Source organism: Macaca thibetana, chromosome 3 (genome assembly GCF_024542745.1).
Source record: "Macaca thibetana thibetana isolate TM-01 chromosome 3, ASM2454274v1, whole genome shotgun sequence".
NCBI classification, from domain to species: domain Eukaryota; kingdom Metazoa; phylum Chordata; class Mammalia; order Primates; family Cercopithecidae; genus Macaca; species Macaca thibetana.
The window spans coordinates 37,017,744-37,037,138 of record NC_065580.1 but is presented as its reverse complement, the minus strand read 5'-3'; the positions used below and the strand labels follow the sequence as shown (position 1 = coordinate 37,037,138).

The following is a 19,395-nucleotide window of genomic DNA, read 5'->3' as shown; positions in this document are numbered from 1 at the left end:
AAGAGAAAGATTGAATTGACTCACAGTTCTGCATGGGTGGAGAGGCCTCAGGAATCTTATAATCATGGTGGAAAGCAAAGGGTAAGCAAGGAATGTATCACATGGCAGCAGGAGAGAGAGAATGAGAGTGCCAGCAAAGGAGAAACTGCGAAACACTTGTAAAGCCATCAAATCTCGTGAGAACTCACTCACTGTCATGAGAACAGCATGGGGGAAACTGCCCCCATGATCCAATCACTTCACACTTGGTCCCTCCTCAACACATGGGGATTACAGTTTGGATTACAATTCAAGATGAGATTTGGGCAGGGACACAGAGCTAAACCATATCACCACTATTTGTGCACCAACTTCCTAATTTACCAAAAACTAAAATCCTTCATGCCTATCAGCTCATTCATCTGGATACTTAGTATTTCAATATACTCAGCAAGGACAACGATCCAAACCAAATAAGTGAAGTCTTTCTAAAGTCAAACGTTTCCATTTTGAGAGTTCTTGAATTAAATCCAGTCTTATTTCTGACTCTAGAAAATCCCCTACTGCCCAATACACTGAAGGCTTACCCATATTGGCCTTCAGCCTTTGCTGCTGGCAACCTTGAGGATCAAAGGTGGGACTTGTCTTTAGGCAGTGACTCTGGAACCACAGCTACACCCCCAAATTTGGCTCTGTATTCACCATATAATGTAAGTTATTTTTTAAAAAAAAAAAAAAAAAACACCTTTTCAACCATTATTCAGCTTATAAGATCTATCTTATTATGCTGTGGGCTGGTTGTTCATTTCCTGTTTCCTCTCTAAAGGACAAAGCCCAGTTTTCATTCCTCCCCTCAACCCCTCTTTCTTTCTTTCCTTCCCATCTACCATACCTACTCTAGGTTAGGCATTGTTCTATCCATGGAGTGGAGAGAGAGAGAGCATGATGTTGCAGCAATACTGAGATAATGAATTAATATTTTCCAAGCAGAGCCACAAAAGATGTTAGTTGCAATCTTTCGAGTTGCAGGGAAGAGACACATCCCAGGTAACATCATCAGTGATTATCTGATGGGAATTCTCATCAGAATGATTTATAGTGCTTTCTTAATCACAAATTCAGCCCAGACATTTCTATACTGAAAAGTTCTCATAGGCGTTGGTGTGGCCCCATGCTAAATATCATTGTACTAAGTAATAGGAATTGGTTTTATGTAGTTACCAGCCTTTCTCTAGTGCTTGGTCCCATTGTGGTTTCTTCATCTTTGTTCCTCCCCATCTTTTTATCTTCCATTGTTAGCCTTCTCATGGAAGGATCTGATTAGTTGATTGGTTGATCATCATTGTATGTTCAAGCAAATAATGATTGCATAAATGAATGACTGACCCCAAATAGAGCAGCATTGGCTCTGGTGGGCTTCTCTCTTGTGTTAACAATAGTGAGGTTACTTGAATGAAGCAGGTGTTTTTTTCTCAAGCCAGCAAAACAAAATGAAAACCACAAACACAAACAAAGGAAAAACACTGTATGAAATTTCGTTAGAAGAAAATGTAACGGAAAAGCACTCTGTAATTTAAGAATCTTGTGATATCGGCCGGGCGCGGTGGCTCAAGCCTGTAATCCCAGCACTTTGGGAGGCTGAGACGGGCGGATCACGAGGTCAGGAGATCGAGACCATCCTGGCTAGAGTGGTGAAACCCCGTCTCTACTAAAAAATACAAAAAACTAGCCAGGCGCGGTGGCGGGCGCCTGTAGTCCCAACTACTCGGGAGGCTGAGGCAGGAGAATGGCGTGAACCCGGGAGGCGGAGCTTGCAGTGAGCTGAGATCCGGCCACTGCTCTCCAGCCTGGGCGGCAGAGCGAGACTCCGTCTCAAAAAAAAAAAAAAAGAATCTTGTGATATCAAATTACCATGTCTGTAAGACAGACTAGGTGACTGCTATTGAGGTTCAGAGGCAGGAAGAATGGAGTCCTCATTGGGGATAGGGAGAGGAAAATTTTTAAAAACTTATTCTGATTCTTTTGCTCCTTTTTAACTTTTTTGCCCTTTGATTTCTTTCCCAATAATAGGAAAATTCTCTATCTCACTCTCCTTACTCAGGTCTCACCTCTGCTTTCCCTTCCTGGCCCCTGGCTCTCCTGGAGTCAATTTATTTCCACCTAATTTAGCCATGAGTCAATTTCTGCCTCCTTACCTAATTACTATTCTCAACACACACACTTTTCATGAAATATTTGTAAGATAAATTTAGTCTTCAGTGGGAAAAGGAACAATTACAGTCCACTTGTCAGTTAAGGAGGTAATTTAACTACAGCAATTTTCTAGTATTGAAAACATAAATCTAAAAAACATTCACATGTTAAAAATAAATATTCTTCTTAGTTCCTAAGAACTTGAATCTAATCTGAATTCTGATCATGTTATCTTGACATTGGAGAAGAGGAGAACGTACTTTTAGAAGTTACTAATGAATCCATTAAATCAAACAAAACTTGAACTTTCTAATGGATTAAAACCACATATAGGCCATATTGACATGACTATCAATTCAGTTAAGAAAAGGTTTTTGGCCGGGCACGGTGGCTCACACCTGTAATCCCAGCACTTTGGGAGGCCGAAGCCAGGGGACCACGAGGTCAGGAGATTGAGATCATCCTGGCTAACACGGTGAAACCCCGTCTCTACTGAAAATACAAAAATTAGCCAGGCATGGTGGTGGGCACCTGTAGTCCCAGCTACTTGGGAGGCCGAGGCAGGAGAATGGCGTGAACCCGGGAGGTGGAGCTTGCAGTGAGCCAAGATCGCGCCACTGCACTCCAGCCTGGGAGACAGCGAGACAACCATCTCAAAAAAAGGAAGAGGTTTTTATTTCTAAGATTCAGTTGTTAATTCAGACTGAAGCAGTTGTCTCTAACTTTAGTTAGTAACAATACTCCCTTTTCCTTCAGAATTTTTTGCATTACAGAAAAGTTAAAATTTACTAACTTAACTTTTAAATAACTTTTTTTCTTTGAGGCTTTCTTATATGTTCAGTCTTTATAGAGTTTAGAGCTGGAATAGACTAAGATCAGATAGTCTAGTCATTTCGTGTCCTAATATGGAAAGTGTGGTTAAGAAAGACTAAAACCTTGAAAAGGCTTCACTTTACTTGGGATGTTCTACAGTAGTCTGCATGTTTGCATCACCTTGGGATGCTTTTTAAAATCTGGATGCCCAGGCCTGACCACTAGAGATCTTAATTCAAATGGTCTAGAGTGGAGCTTGAGGCATTGGTATTTTTCTAAAACTCCCTGGATTATTCACATAAGGATTAACACCACTGCTTTACATTCTGCCACCTCACTTAGACCACACTGATTGGCTTCAGGGACTATTTCTTAGTGGCCTCAATCTCATAGAGAGGGCAGAGGACTTGCACTGGGCTGGGTAGTTCAGGAGATAGGAAAACAAATTAGACACAGATCTCACTGGTAAGTAGATTGCTGCCTACATGAGTGAGGGCTGGTTCACAAATAGCTAAATGACCAAGGTATTGCTATTGATAAGTGCTGTTGGAGAGATACAAATGAGACTATTCAAGGAGACCGATATATTTGGATTGTTTCAGGGTTTGAAGGCCAGATGGCCCACCTAGGAAAACTCTACCAGTTTTTGGATAGAAATTCTATAATCTGTATACAAGTTTATATATAAGAATAAATCAATATTTATTAGTGTGTGTGTGTACACACACAAACACATACGTGTATATTGTATCAAAAATATTTTTTTCCACTCTTTGACTTTCCTTTTAACTCTCTTAATGACTATTGATGAATAGATCTTGATTGGCATATACTATCTCATATTTCTTTTTATGAGTAATATTTTTTACGTGCCATTTCAGAAACCTCAACCTACCATTAGGTTATGATGATGGTTTTTTAATGTTTTCTTTTAAAAGAATTATTAATATGTTCATTTAAATCCGCAATCAGTTTAGAAGTGATATGTGCTTATGATGTGAAGTAGGGAATCAAGATTCACTTTTTTCCATGAGGATATTCAATTGATATAGTACTGTTTATTGAAAAGATCATCCATTCCACATTCCATAATAATTTTCTATCATAGATCAAATGATCGTATTTTTCTCTTTTATTTTCTCTTCCATTGTTCTCTTCATCTATCTTTGCACAAATACATCACTATCATAATTTCTACAGCGCTATATGTAACAGTATAACAGATCTTCGTATCTACTAGTGAAAGTTCTCCAGCTTTATTCTTTTTCAAGATTGTCTTAACTTTTCTTTGGATTTTTATTGAAATTTTAGAATCAGTATGTCAATTACACATACAGCCTTCTGGGATTTTGATTAGGATTTCATTGAATCCATGAATCAATTTGGGGAAAATCAACACCTTCACAATACTGACTCTTCCAACCCATGAACGTGGTCTTTCAACCATTTTAATATTTATTTAATTCTCTCAAGAGTGTTTTGTAATTTTCAGTGTAGATGTTCTACACATTATTTGTTAGATTTATTTGTATTTGATAATATTTTGCTATTTTAAATCATATTGCTTTAAATTTTATTTGCTGTTGTTTGATGCTGGTACATGAAAATACAATTGATTTTTGTATATTGGTCTATGTGCAGGGACTTTGCAAATTTCACTTATTTCTCATACTTTGTAAATGTTCTTTCTTTCTTTCTTTTCTTTCTTTCTTTCTTTCTTTCTCTTTCTTTCTTTCTTTCTTTCTTTTTTTCCTTCCTTCCTTCCTTCCTTCCTTCCTTCCTTCCTTCCTTCCTTCCTTCCTTCCTTCCTTCCTTCCTTCCCTTCTTTCTTTCTTTCTTTCCCTATTTTTTTATTTTTTGAGATGGAGTCTCACTTTGTCACCCAGGCTGGAGTGCAGTGGCGCGATCTTGGCTCACTGCAACCTCTGCCTCCTGGTTCAAGCGATTCTCCTGCGTCAGCCTTCTGAGTAGCTGGAACTACAGGCGCATGCCAACACGTCCAGCTAATTTTTTGTATTTTTAGTAGAGATGGGGTTTCACCGTATTAGCCAGGATGGTCTCGAACTCCTGACCTCGTGATCCACCCACCTTGGCCTTTTTACAGGTGTAAGCCACCATGCCTGGCCTGTAAATAATTTTCAAAGTTTTAAATGCACAATCATGTTATTTGTACATTGTGATGGTATTATTTTTTCCTATACAATCTTAAGATTTTTGTTTCTTTTTTCTTTATTGCACTGGCTCAATCTTCCAGTTCAATGTTAAATAGAAGTGGTGATGGCGGGACATCCTGGTGTCATTCTTGATCTCTAGGGGAAACACTTCCAATAAGTCATTCTTAAATATGATGACTAGTGCAGGCTTTGATGATCATCTTCACCAGAATAAGGTTTTGTTTTTGTTTTCCAAGAACTGGCATTGAGTCTTATGAAGTGATGTAACTATCTATTGAGATGATCATATGATTTCTGAGTATTTTTATATGTAAAATATTCTGTTCACCATCTTGATATTGTAAAGATAAGGCATCTAACACTGTATAGTGACATGTGTAATACAATTTGGGGCATGCCAGCTTTATTACCATTTAAAAATATATCTAAAATGTTTCAAAATCTCAGTTTTGATTAAATACATAATAAAGCATGTGTCTCTGCTTCATAGAAGCTTTGAACAGCTAAGTTCCAGTGTTGAGATTCCAGCTGAGATGTATATTATTCCTTTTTAGGAAAGCAGGCTGCCTTAGATCCATTCATACTGTTGAACCTTCTGCCAAACTCAACTGACAAGTATTACATTTACAATGGCTCATTGACATCTCCTCCCTGCACAGACACAGTTGACTGGATTGTTTTTAAAGATACAGTTAGCATCTCCGAAAACCAGGTAATCTTAGAAATTCAAACAAATCAAGTAATTCAAAGCCGTTTAAAAAACGTTATGTTCAAACTTTGCTATAAAATATCTGTTTTAAAGCATTTACCAATGCCTTTGAAGCAGATATGTTAAATTATTTGATCTTTTTTTCAGTTGGCTGTTTTTTGTGAAGTTCTTACAATGCAACAATCTGGTTATGTCATGCTGATGGACTACTTACAAAACAATTTTCGAGAGCAACAGTACAAGTTCTCTAGACAGGTGTTTTCCTCATACACTGGAAAGGAAGAGATTCACGAAGCAGGTATGTATTTAAATATAATCTTCTACAACTGTCATAGATGCAGTGTTATAGGAGGTAATTTTGGTAAAATGACAAATATAGAGGAGTTGGAGTTTTAGAAATGTTTTAATTATTAATTTTGTAGCTTTAGGTAAGCTGTCTAATTTTCTGACTGTCAGATACCACTTCTATAAAATGGCAATTAAAAAATCTATTCTTCCCGTAAGAATGGCCCCATTTTACAGATGAGAAAAACTGAGATTTGTTTTGTTTTTTTTTTTTTTTTTTTTTGTGACGGAGTCTCGCTCTATCGCCCAGGCTGGGGTGCAGTGGCACGATCTCGGCTCACTGCAAGCTCCGCCTCCCAGGTTCACGCCATTCTCCTGCCTCAACCTCCCGAGTAGCTGAGACTACAGGCGCCTGCCACCACGCCCGGCTAATTTTTTGTATTTTTAGTAGAGACGAGGTTTCACCGTGTTACCCAGGATGGTCTCGATCTCCTGACCTTGTGATCCACCTGCCTCGGCCTCCCAAAGTGCTGGGATTACAGGCGTGAGCCACTGCGCTCGGCTGAAAAACTGAGATTTAATAAGGAAAATATTTTCCCAGAATACACAGTAATAAGTAGCAAAGCAAAATTCACACTTACGAGTTCACTTTCTGGTATTTGCCTGGGCTAAGAGGTATGAGAAAGGAATGAATAAGAGGCTGAGGTGTTCAGAGCTTGGGAGATCGTTTCTGGTTGTGATGATCAGGAAACCTTCCTGGAAGAACCGCCTTTGAACTGAGTCTTGACACAGTATTTGGGTTTTAAAGTGCTCATCTTGGTGTTGGCACCCCCCAAGAAGGAGCCTGGCACCTAATCAGTACTGAAAATAAATGCACTGAGGTATTAATGAATAAGAAGTGAATCTTCTTGCCAGTTTCCTTCTTTGGAGGAAAAGAAATTTGCTCTTGTGAGGTACAGCCAAGGGAAATGACACCACAGGGGTCTCTGGAGTGCCGTCTGTTTTTTTTGAAGCTGACACAGTAGTTAAAAGCATTTTTAAATGTCCAGAGAACACATCAGATACATCTGCTGAAATTTTCCTTTTCAGTTTTTACTGAGGTTGTCACTTGTTCATTAAAGAAGTCGTTGAAGTGACCTTTGCACTAGGGACTTCTAACCTTTCCAAGTAGATGGACCTCTTTGATATCAGTCCTGCAATGAATTCAATGATTTTTTTTGCCACATAGAATATTAATTTAATAATCATCTGCTTTTGAAGATTAGGCATTAAAACAACAAGCTTTTATTGTTTTAATGTGATATTTCCAAGAATCGTTTATCCTTTAACAAAAAAATAAAACTCAAGACAGCAGTGATGAATAGCTATATTTACTGTGACACCAAATTTTAAATTAAAGTGCCCCAAAGTGAGGAAATTTAATTATATTCCTATCAGTACTAAATACTATAGCATACTGTCCAGTAAAAAATAGACAATCGGTTAGAAAAAAGAAAGTGAATTTAATCATCCCCTCTTCTTAAATATAATAGACCAAATTATAAGTTAAATAAATATGGTTTTTTTTGGTCACATAGTTTTATCAGTTCTATTTTATTAAAACCCTTCACTGGCTCTGCATGACTTTTGGAATAAAATTCAAACTGTTTGTTGTTGCACGATAGGCTCTGTGTAGGTTTACCAGTCTTAGTGCTTAAGCCTCCCCAACTAGCATCCTTACATTGAACTACATGAAGTCTCCTGAAGATGAAGACTACATTCTTCCAGGTTGCATTTATACATTTGGCTTCCCCATTGATGGCATGTTCGTCTCCACTGTCTTCATTTCCCTGCCTCCTCATTCTTCAAGACTCAAGTTGAGCATTGCATCCACTGGGAGGCCATCTCTGACTCTACTTCTGTCCACCTAAGTCTGGCCCTGGCAATGGCCACAGGACTGCACACTCAAGGAAACACTATACCCATAGATTGTAGATGGTGCTCCTCTGAATGTTGTGCGATGTGCTCAGCTTCTCCAGACTTCATAGCAGTTGCCATATTTTGGTAATTGTCTATTTACTTATTTGTCTCTGCCAGCAATCTCTGAACCCTATAATGGAAGTAAATAAGTCTTTTATCTCTTTATCTCCATGGCCAAACTAAAGTAAAGCTCTCATTCACTAAATATTCACTGCATGGCTGAAAGACTCCATTTCCACATAATAAAAACATAGCAAGTTATGCTTGATGGGTGCTTCCTGCACTGTTTAATGTGTAAACCTGTGTATAATTCTGATTTAATGTAGAACATTGCTTTCACAGTTAAGTGTTAAAGGTCCAAAGTAATAATCCATAATAACAAAAACAGTAATAGCTACTGTGTGTTGTGTGACTCTACCAGGCATTGAAACCAGACAATATTTGACTTAGACCTCACATCACTCTTATGAAGGTGGCCTCATTGTCTTCATTTTACAGTTTGGGAAGCTGATATTAAGTGGTTTGCCCAAGTTTACACAACTAGAAAGGAATGGAGTCAGTATTTGAACCTAACTCTCCCTGAATCTAAAGCTTTGCAAAGTTCTATCCACTGTACTTTACTTTTATACTGGAACATAATTTCTGCTTACATAGAAAACTGATGACTTTAAAGACATGAAACTTCAAAAAAATAGTAATGGATTTTGAGTGTTTTGTTTATCCTAAGGTCAAACACAGAAACAACACTTTCTAAACTACTTGGTGTTTTGGGTTCTATAAATATAGAATAGGACCTATAAAGTAAGGAAAGTAATTTTCTTGAATGGAGCTTATGGGAATCGATTTTATTCCCTTAGACCATGTGTGTATATTGTCACAGAATTTTACATCCCTGCTGCAACACTATTATGACTGCCGTAGTAATAATAAGTTATTTATCACCTGTTTGTGTGTGGTTTGGTTCCAAAATAAATGGCAGAACTAACTAGAAAAACAATAACTCAAAACAGACTCATTTAAATTGAAGGGACTTAAATATGCAATACTTAAGGAAAAACTAGAAAGCTTTACAATAAAAATGCACATCTACATGCTGTTTTTGTTGTGTACTTATCCTATATGTGTGCCTTCCCCAGCTTCCTCAAGAAAATCCAGTCACACCAACTACTTTGTTATGTTTGTATTTTTGACTAAATATTTATGGAGTGATGGGGAGAGGCTACAAAACTCAGCATTTCATCAAAATATCTGCCTACAGCTTAGACAATATTACTTAGAAAGTATTATTCCCTTATATTGTATATCCTTAGGATAAATAAAAGTGCTGAAAAGTCATTCCCAGTTTTTATTAAAGTTTTGTGTCTTTATGGCCATCAGTTTTTGTTCTAAAATTATGTTAGCAGAAACACATCTCTTCTGCAGTCTCCCTTGCTGGGCCTTAGAGTCTTTGCCTTCAGATTGTTTGACCCTCTTGTTTTGTCAGTTCCCCTCACAGAGTCTCAGCTGCTACCCTCATCGCACCCAAGTCTTCACGTCTTCCTAAGGCAGGAAAATTAGCTTTGTCCCAGATCCTTCAAACTTGCCTACCCATGCTCATCCTAATGAGCTCAGCAATCTAAAAAGGCCCTTTTTGGTAGAATGATTTATTTTCTTTTGGGTGTATACCCAGTAATAGTGTTGCTGGGTCAAATGGTCAAATGGTAGCTCTGTTTTAAGTTCTTTGAGAAATCTCCAGACTGCTTTCCACAATGGCTGGACTAATTTATATTCCCACCAACAGTGTATAAGCATTCCCTTTTCTCTGCAGCCTCACCAGATACAATGTTTGTTGGCTTTTTAATAGTAGCCATTCTGAATGGTGTGAGATGGTATCTCATTGTGGTTTTGATTTGTATTTCTCTGATGATTAGTGATGGTGAGTATTTTTTCATATGTTTCTTAGCACTTGTATGCTTTCTTCTGAGAAGTGACATATGCACTTATATGTTCATTGCTGTGCTAGTCACAATAGCAAGATATGGAATCAACCCGTGTGCTCAGTGGTAGATTAAAGAAAATGTAGTACATATACACCATGGAATACTATACAGTCATAAAAAAATGAAATCATGCTTTTTTGCAGCAAGATGGATGGAACTGGAGGTCATAATCCTAAGTGAACTAATGCAGGGACAGAAAACTAAATACCTCATGTTCTAACTTATAAGTGGGAGTTAAACATTAATCACACATAGACATAAACGTGGGAACAGTAGACACTGTGGTCTATGAGAGAGTGGAGAGGTGGGTGAATTAAAAACTCTACCTATCAATATAATGCTCACTACCTGAGTGATGGGATTTGTACTCTAAACCTCAGCATCTTTTAGTATTCTCATGTAACAAACCTGCATATGTACCCCTGTATCTAAAATAAAAGTTGAAGTAAAAATAAATAAATAAATAAGTAAATATTTTTAGAAAGGGGCCCTTCATTTGCCAAAACATATCCCCTTCTAGGGGGGATCGGAGATGATAACAGAACTTTTTTTTCTAGTTACATAGACTAATATGCACATTTATGATTTTAAAGTTTCAGTCATTGTCAAAATATATCATTTTGAGATAACAGTGAAATAGAAAAGTCAGGTCATGTTAGTTGGATGAGTCTCATTCACACAGTTACATATTCAGTCAATTCTTTTTTGGCTTTAATATGAACCACTGTCAAATAATTAATATGCCCTTATGCAGCATAGGGACTTCCTGATTACCCAAAACTGAATGTGATTCCTCTTTCTTCTGAACCGTCGTAATTCCTGACCTGCAATTGTGGCACTTTGCCTTTCTTGCCTTGCTTCAGGGGTGTTTATGTACATACCTTATTTTCTTGGTAGATCCCTGTCTAATTGATCTCAGTATTACCTGTAACATCTGAAAAAGTACCTGGCAGGTAGTAAGAGCTCTCTGACTCCTTGATGAATGGTGAATAAGTGAATGAATTAAAACATTGGCCAAAGCTTACTTATGTCTAAGCCTCTGGGGTTAAAAAGAGCATATGTATTATTGGCAACAAACACAGAAGGAATGACTGGCTTTAGATTTCCAGACAGGTTGGAGCCAAGTTCTTCTTGCTGAACATCCTTTAATTAATGAAAAATTTACAAAGCCTTCAGAAGAATACAGTACAGTAGTATTAGCTGTGTGTACAGTTCATGTTCAAAATTAAAGATCATTCCAGGAAAAGAAAGATTCTAATTTTAAAAAGGTAGTATCAGTATTATGATAGAATTGTTAAGAAATAGTTTCCTCTGTGACTGAAAAAAATACCTAAATAATTTACATTCTTCATTTTGACTCTGTTAATCCTCTGTAAAATTATCGTACTTAACAATAATGAACACCTAGCATATCAAGATTTATTAGGTAATAATTTTTATAGATGCCCATTATATAACAGTCTGCATTTACTGAAATCATTATAAAGAAGTGAGCTACTTGATTTTATTTTTGCAGTGAAAAAAGAGGAGACATGAATCTGATTAGACTCTTAGCAATTAGTTGTTTCTTTCTTCGCAAACTAGGACTTGCTTTTTTCATCATGAGTCTTTGCATTCAGTGAGCATTTATTATCATTTGTCTTGTGCATAGAAATACTGTGTTCTTATGAAAGTTTTTTTCTCAATGGATATACTATCTCCTTTAGAACTGAATTTGAGAATAAGAATTGAGGATTGTATTTATATTCAGTTTTGATCTCTATTAAATTCAATCTGAAAATAAATTTTTACTGCATGAACTTATACAACGTAGAAAATATAGATAAGGACACAGAAAAAAATACAAATACCCTGTAATTACACTACCCAGAGATAACTATTATGAAGATTTTGGTAAAGATCCATCCAAGTCTTTCTCTGAAAATTTTTAAAAATGTTATTATATTTCACAAAAAAATGAGACTATACCACATGTCTGTTTACTGATTTTTTTTACTTCATATTATACCTTTAATATATCATTCTTAATTTTTATGTTGTATTCCATCATATAGTTACAACTATATATTAAACCTTAATCAGTTCCTCAATTTTGTACATTCAGTTCACATATTTTTTGTCATTATAAATATCTAATATCCTCATTTTGACCAGGAGGAGAAGTAAAAGCTAGCATAAAAATTGTCAAAATCTTGCTCTCAATAAATGCATTGTAGGAAAATGTATTTTTAGAAATACATTATAAATAATTGCAAAAACCACATGAGATTTATATATTCATATAAACTCTGTAAGCTGAAGGACCAGGCCCTACTCATTTTTTGCATTCTCAGCAGGCGCTCAATAGATTATTTGTGAATTAATGAATATTTTATCAGAACTTCAAACCTCTGTATTTCCATTTGTATGGAGAGCTGCCATTTATTAGGAAGGCATTTCCTTTTGGCATCATGGAATGGACACTGGCTCTTCTAAGGATCACAGAATTTAATACAACCATCTGGTCTTGAAAGAGTTAGTGAAAACTGTCTTTTTTTTTTTTTTTTTTGACAGAGTCTCTCTTTGTCACCCAGGCTTGAGCACAGTGGCTGTTATCTCTGCTTACTGCAGCCTCTACCTCCTGGGTTCGAACGATTCTCCTGCCTCAGCCTCCCTAGTAGATACCTAGTAGTATCTAAAGTGAATATGTAATCATTCAGAAGTACAAAACAGGGATAGATCTTTTCCAATTACATTCAACATTTGTGTAAATGTTTACATCAGTTGTATTAGGATCTGCTACTGCCCGAGGAGAAGTCACAACCTCGTTGGTTACCTTCTGGGTCTGTAAGTCATTCAGCTTTTCTCCCAGTAGTCATTGTCTTACTACTTTTAAAAATGAAGGTCATAAACTTCAAATAAGGAAGTGGTGTACTTATTAGCATGTATTTATGAAGCACTTTTGTCATGAACTGTTATACTGTACAGAACTTCAAATTAGTGGGAAATAACTGAGTGAGACCTAGTGTAGTCTCGGGTAATTATGACATTTTCTCTGCCACTAGCTAAGAATCACCTCCCTGCCATTTCGTATCAATCCGCATTTTACTCGTAATACCTGAAGCTAAGACTGTGCCTTCTCCCTCAGGGCAGACTGTGCTTCTTCCAAGGCAGGCTAGAGAGCAACAGAAGTGGAAGGAATCTCCTATCTCCCCTTGGTCATCTGCATCAACTTTCTTGATGAACAAAGATTTGTCACAGCCAAGGAATGCATTTGTATTTCTCTGTCTCTGTTTTTTTCTTTATTTCTTCATTTTTTCCTCATGTCACTCAGTGCTTTGCGTACTAATATTTTGGCACTGGTTCCACAGATCATGTCCATTCCTACGTAGTAGGTGTTCACTCTTCATTTAAGTAATGACAGAATGAATGATAAAGCACAGGACTTTGTGTCAGCTAAAAGCTTAAGAAGCTTATACCATTTTTAGTAGGAAATGTGTATAAATTTGAAAAGAATTTCCTAATTTGGCCTAAATGGCAGAATTTTTTGTAAGTTTTTTATACATTCCTCTATCAGTGGAGTGCAGAATTTAGAATCTAAAACCACTCGTTACATCTGAGAGCTTACTGAATCTAAGTGTTTGAAAGCTATCACAGGAATGGGCATCTAAAGGCTCAGACACTACCTTCTTCTTCTGTATGTCTAGAGTGCCTAGAATCAAGCAGATGAGAGTGGAATGTTAAAAATAAGTTTTTAAAGCAAGAACACATATAGCTCCCTGATAAAGGAGACTACATTCTCATTCTTTATAGTGAGGATTCTTTGCTCACTGTTCATGTATGGTACAGTGCCATTTACTTGTACTCTGTGTGACTTGACATGGGCCCCAGACTCACAGCCAGAAGCCTGCAATAACCAGCAATTAGGTTCTTCTTCTCAGCCAGTGTCTCCTGAAGAATCAGTAACTATGAGCCAGATCACATGTAGATGTGGAAAGGAATCAGTATGTGAAATGTGGTCCTGAGGGAGGGAATGAAGCTTCAACAGTTTCAAACTTCTCATGATCAGGAAAATTATATTTTTGTTACTATTTTACTCTATAGCAGCTTGTATTTGATGTCTGAGTACATATTCATCTGGAAAAACGTTACTGATTTTCAATCCAGGAAACGTACTTTACAGAGTACATATGCTTCTAATAAGATAATTGGGCTGGCCCAGTGCGGTGGCTCACGCCTGTAATCCCAGCACTTTGGGAGGCCGAGGCGGGAGGATCATGAGTTCAGGAGATTGAGACCATCCTGACTAATATGGTGAAACCCCATCTCTACTAAAAATACAAAAAACTTTAGCTGGGTGTGGTGGCGGGCTCCTATAATCCCAGCTACTCGGGAGGCTGAGGCAGGAGAATGGCATGAACCCGGGAGGAGGAGCTTGCAGTGAGCCAAGATTGTGCCACTGCACTCCAGCCTGGAAGACAGAGCAAGACTCTGTCTAAAATAATAATAATAATAATAATAAAATTTTAAAAAGATAATTGAGCTGATTTCAATAGGAAATATATGCAAAACCTGGAAAATTTAGTGTCTATTAATCTCTTCTTCTATGTTCATTCCATGGTTTGAACACCAAATAGTGTATATGGAATTAACTAAATTGTTATTTGAAAGATTCAGTTCTATCTTATAGAAAGGAAACCCTTTGGCAAGACCATAAACTACATATAGAAATATAGGCTTTTCTGTTAATAACATTCTAAAGTATGTATGTTTTTTTCACCATATGATCCTGTGACTCCACATCTAAAAAAAAAAGATTTACCTAAAGCTTGATAACATGCAACTGTATTGTTGATGATCAATAAACACAAGTATTTAAAAAATACATTTCTAATTAAAATATAAACTCAAACTATTAAACAAATAACTAACAAACTCTTACAAGAAGTGAAAACCTATGGGCAAGAAAATATAACTTTCTTTTTGGAGCTCTACTTTATATTAATGTTGCTTCATAAATTTTGACACATCTACTGATTGCTACTATTAAGGCGAGACAAATATAGACATCCAACCAAAGTAGTTTCTGCTATTTAGGCAGTAGTCCTTTGGATATTTTGCAATGAATCCTTTTTTTTTTTTTCTCAAGAGACTGTTATGCTTTGTATATATGCATAAAATTAATGCATTTCAAAACAGTTTCATCTTGAAGAGTATAGTTCACTTTAAATCATTCCCATTCTGTAAAAAAGTGGGATTGCTTTTTCGAGGACAAAAATCTACAAATGATATTGTCCAGAGTAACTGCCAACTTCTCTGAAAGTGAACTTGGGATTCATTAGAAGCAAGAAGGAGGTTGTTGCTCCAATGATAGAAACGTGAATAGCTCACTTGAGACAATTTGAAGGTCTTCTGCCATCTGCTGGACATTAGTAGAAGTCTCACTCAGTAGAGTAACATCATGTAGTATAGACCTAAATTAAAATACATTCTCATTCTGAATTCGTGTTTTTTGATAATGAAATAATTTTTCTTTTATTTCTAAAGGAACACCCCAACCTAAGCCCTCCCTAAACAAAAAATAACATCAAAGGTTTGAAGTGAAAAATAATTTCTAACTGATATAAAGCTATTCACGTATTTAAAAGGTATATATATATTCATATTTTTTAAATCATTTCTGTACCACTGCTAGCATACTGTACATATGGTACATATGCTATACCACTGCTAGCATATTGTACATATGCTAAAATTGTGACTACTAAATGTATGTAAAATTTGTTTCCATTTATAAGACCAATTGTTAGTTGTGGGTGCCCTCCTGTGTTCAGGAGGTGAACTGCAAACTAGCAGAGAGAAGGCATTTTGGTCACAATCGGCGGCAGCTGTTAACATATTTTTGAGTCCTTGTAGTTTTTGTATCAGTGATGACTGATTTACCTAAGTCTACCACATGCTGTCATCGAGTGGCTTTGTAACTTCAGGTATCACCTGAAAACAAAGACCAGATTCTGTAAGTATATTAATTAATATTCAGCCTGAGAGATCTTTCTCTCCTTCTACTTTGCAAATCTGTCTGGCCTGTGAAGAGATATCTATTACTCTGCTTCATTAGTAAAATACCATAAAATGTTATAGTTTTTCTTCTCCAAATTAGTCCAAACTATCACATTAGAAATGCATTTTGGAAAGTACCAGGGCACTCTCTGATGGGACTAAATTTGGGGCTTGATTCCCAGCATGGACCTGAATTCATTTTAATAAGTCTCTGAATGATTTTCATAATACTGTTTTTTCAGATGAAACAAACAAGTCTTTTAATTCCCTAAAATTATTTTCTTAATTTACTTATGATAACAAAATGGGATTTTTGTCAGCACATCTGAAAAATACTGAAATGGCAATTTTAGGTTTTCTTTGGTTGGGAATTTTTAATTAGTTCAAGGATTCTTTAAGAACAAAATGTTCCAATAATAGTATGTCTTTCATAACTGAAATTATCCACACCCTGAACTGAACAGATTTTCAGGTACCAAACAAGAGAAATTAAGTCACCATGAACTTGCAGATATTCTTTGTTCATTTATTTCTAAGAATGAATCTGTATGCCAAAGATATTCAAAACAATGTTCTAGGCAATATAGAACTACAGAGCTGTAGTTCTTATGTTTATAATCCACTAGAGGAGTCAAGATTCGTTCAGGAAAAAATAATATGGAAGTATGCAAACGATGCAGTAATAATGATAAAATAGATGATTGACAGTGACAGAGATCACTTCAGTAGAGATTAGTGTATGTAATGAAGGAGGTAGCATTTGACCAAGACCTTTCCAAAATGGAAAGCTGGGATTTGAACAGATAGAGTTAAGAGGGGAGGAAAGAGTGTTTTAGATATAGGAAATGGAATAAGCAAAATCTCCACAGTGGAAAAGTGTAACTTTGTACTTTATGTTGAAATAAAACACAATAAAATTTTTATAGAATATGTTTTATTTATTCAAGTCCTCAAGGCTAAGTTCTATCAACAGCTGTACTTTTTTTCTCTCTGAAGTTTGTAGTTCAGAACCAGAAAATGTTCAGGCTGACCCAGAGAATTATACCAGCCTTCTTGTTACATGGGAAAGGCCTCGAGTTGTTTATGATACCATGATTGAGAAGTTTGCAGTTTTGTACCAGCAGTTGGACGGAGAGGACCAAACCAAGCATGAATTTTTGACAGATGGCTATCAAGACTTGGTAACTATATGATCAGTTGTTTTACATATGGTAACATTATAATTTAATTTCCAAGGTAAGAACTTACAAATGGTTATATGTGATTTTCTTCCATTACTTTTAGACTTTATGTGAAGGTGGGGTGGGGTGAGTATTTTTAAATTAAAAAAATTTTTAAATTAGAAGCTATACTAAATTATGTCAAAAGTTATATTTAATTAAATGGATAACATAACTTTACCAACAATAACATTATAGAGTAGATACATATGACTTATGAACTGGAGATCATTTAGTATGGCCTTTCTTAAGATTGCAGTTGTAGAATAGGGCCAGAATCTCAGTGCCCTGATACATTTTATATTGTGTCTTCCATTATGCTATATCAGCACAGGAAGAGTAGAGTAGGGTACATACAAGTCCTGTTTGTTGTACCAAAAAATTTTCAGATAACAGCTGGGAAGTCATGATTGGGTCAGAACTTTGGGGATGTAAGACCAAATTTCTTACAAAAAGATCCACCCCTGCCTCCCTCCACCAGCGCGTGCAAATAAGTACAGATTCCTTTTGTGGCCTGAACATGTCAGTATTAAACTTTGCTCTGGTAGGGAAATGTTGGCCATAGATTAGGGTGTAGTTGGCAAACCTTCATCTGGATGTCGGTCCAGAAAGTCCCCACTGCAGGTTCAAGGACACTGGACTCTGCCTCAGGCACCTAGAGTCCTAGAGTCTTACAAGTCCTGGGAAGCTGCATTTAAATAAAAACTCATTGTTAATTGTGTTTCATATCATGTGGACAAAATGGATAAAATTTTAGTAATCTTTTAATTCAGTCGCCTAGAATATGGAGACACAATGATCTGTGAAATAAATGATAATATGTTTATTTCATAATTATGTGAAGAAGATAATTATATTACTGTTCTTGCATATATATTGTCAAGAAAAAGACATAACTTAGTTGTTCACTTCTTCACATTGCTCCTTATTTGCACATGCTCCCCATTTATTTGTCTAAAATATTAATTTTTAGTTTGTGGTACTCATTTATGAATTTGATGAGTTCTGGCTAAAAATGAAACTTCCTAAAACTAAATCTGATTTTTAAAAAAAAAAAAAAAAAAAAGCCTAGTTTTCCAGTTCTTCATAATTCACAAATACCACAAGTTTAACTAAGCAACATTACATAAACTTTTCCTTAGGTTAATAAAATAGAAGTATTTTTCATGGACCAGTGAGAAAAAGTTTTCTAGGAAAGATACCTAGTGTGTTAGTAGTCCTATGAGAATAACATTTGTATAATTACTAACATCTTTCTTTTAGGGTGCTATTCTCAATAATTTGCTACCCAATATGAGTTATGTTCTTCAAATAGTAGCCATATGCACTAATGGCTTATATGGAAAATACAGTGACCAACTGATTGTCGACATGCCTACCGATAATCCTGGTAAGTACCGCCAGATACATCTATATATTAGCTCAATAAATGAGGTTAGTTTAATTACTGCATGCATTGATGCTTTCTCTCTAACTTTATATTCTTTTAGCCAAAAGGCAAAGTGATTTTCTCTTAATGGATTGCCAGTTAATTTTTTGAGGCATGGGACCTATTTCTCATTCAGCAGGTCTGGTGCAGGACAATAACTAAATTTATCCTTAGTATTGGAGTTTACCATTTGTAAAATAAGAACGACTAAACATATTTATAATATTGTAATGATCATTAAATGAAAATTATTATGTAAATGTTGAGACTGTTATTTTGGATAATTAAGAGTTGGTTTAATTTGTATTTATTTCCTTTTTTCAGCCCCCAAAGCATTATGTAGTAAGTATATACATGATCCTAAGGCCATGTGAGGTACTTTCAAATATCTATACAATGTGAGGTACTTTCAAGTATCTATACAAAGCATCTCAAGAGTTTGTCTTAGATCTGTTTTTCTACTTTTTATAGTTTGGTTATAGGGAGTGGGGTGTTTTCCTCTTGGTTGATTGCCCTTACTCTTTCCCAAAAACAAGACAAGTAAAAGTTGTTTCTACTTGTGTTTTATTTGCATGCACCTTCTCTAAATATATGGGAAAATCTTTTGATCTTAGAG

General features: G+C 36.0%; 1 protein-coding gene across 4 annotated transcripts in view; it reads left to right on the top strand.

The window, feature by feature from the left end:
* PTPRZ1 (protein tyrosine phosphatase receptor type Z1) overlaps window positions 1-19,395 on the top strand; it is a 191,057-nt gene that overhangs the window by 106,960 nt on the left and 64,702 nt on the right. For all 4 annotated transcript variants that reach the window (XM_050785075.1, XM_050785074.1, XM_050785073.1 and 1 more), the window contains exons 7-10: window positions 5,714-5,871; window positions 6,016-6,166; window positions 17,127-17,311; window positions 18,614-18,740. In XM_050785075.1, coding sequence (XP_050641032.1) covers window positions 5,714-5,871; window positions 6,016-6,166; window positions 17,127-17,311; window positions 18,614-18,740 — 621 coding nt within the window. The remainder of the gene's footprint in view (window positions 1-5,713; window positions 5,872-6,015; window positions 6,167-17,126; window positions 17,312-18,613; window positions 18,741-19,395) is intronic.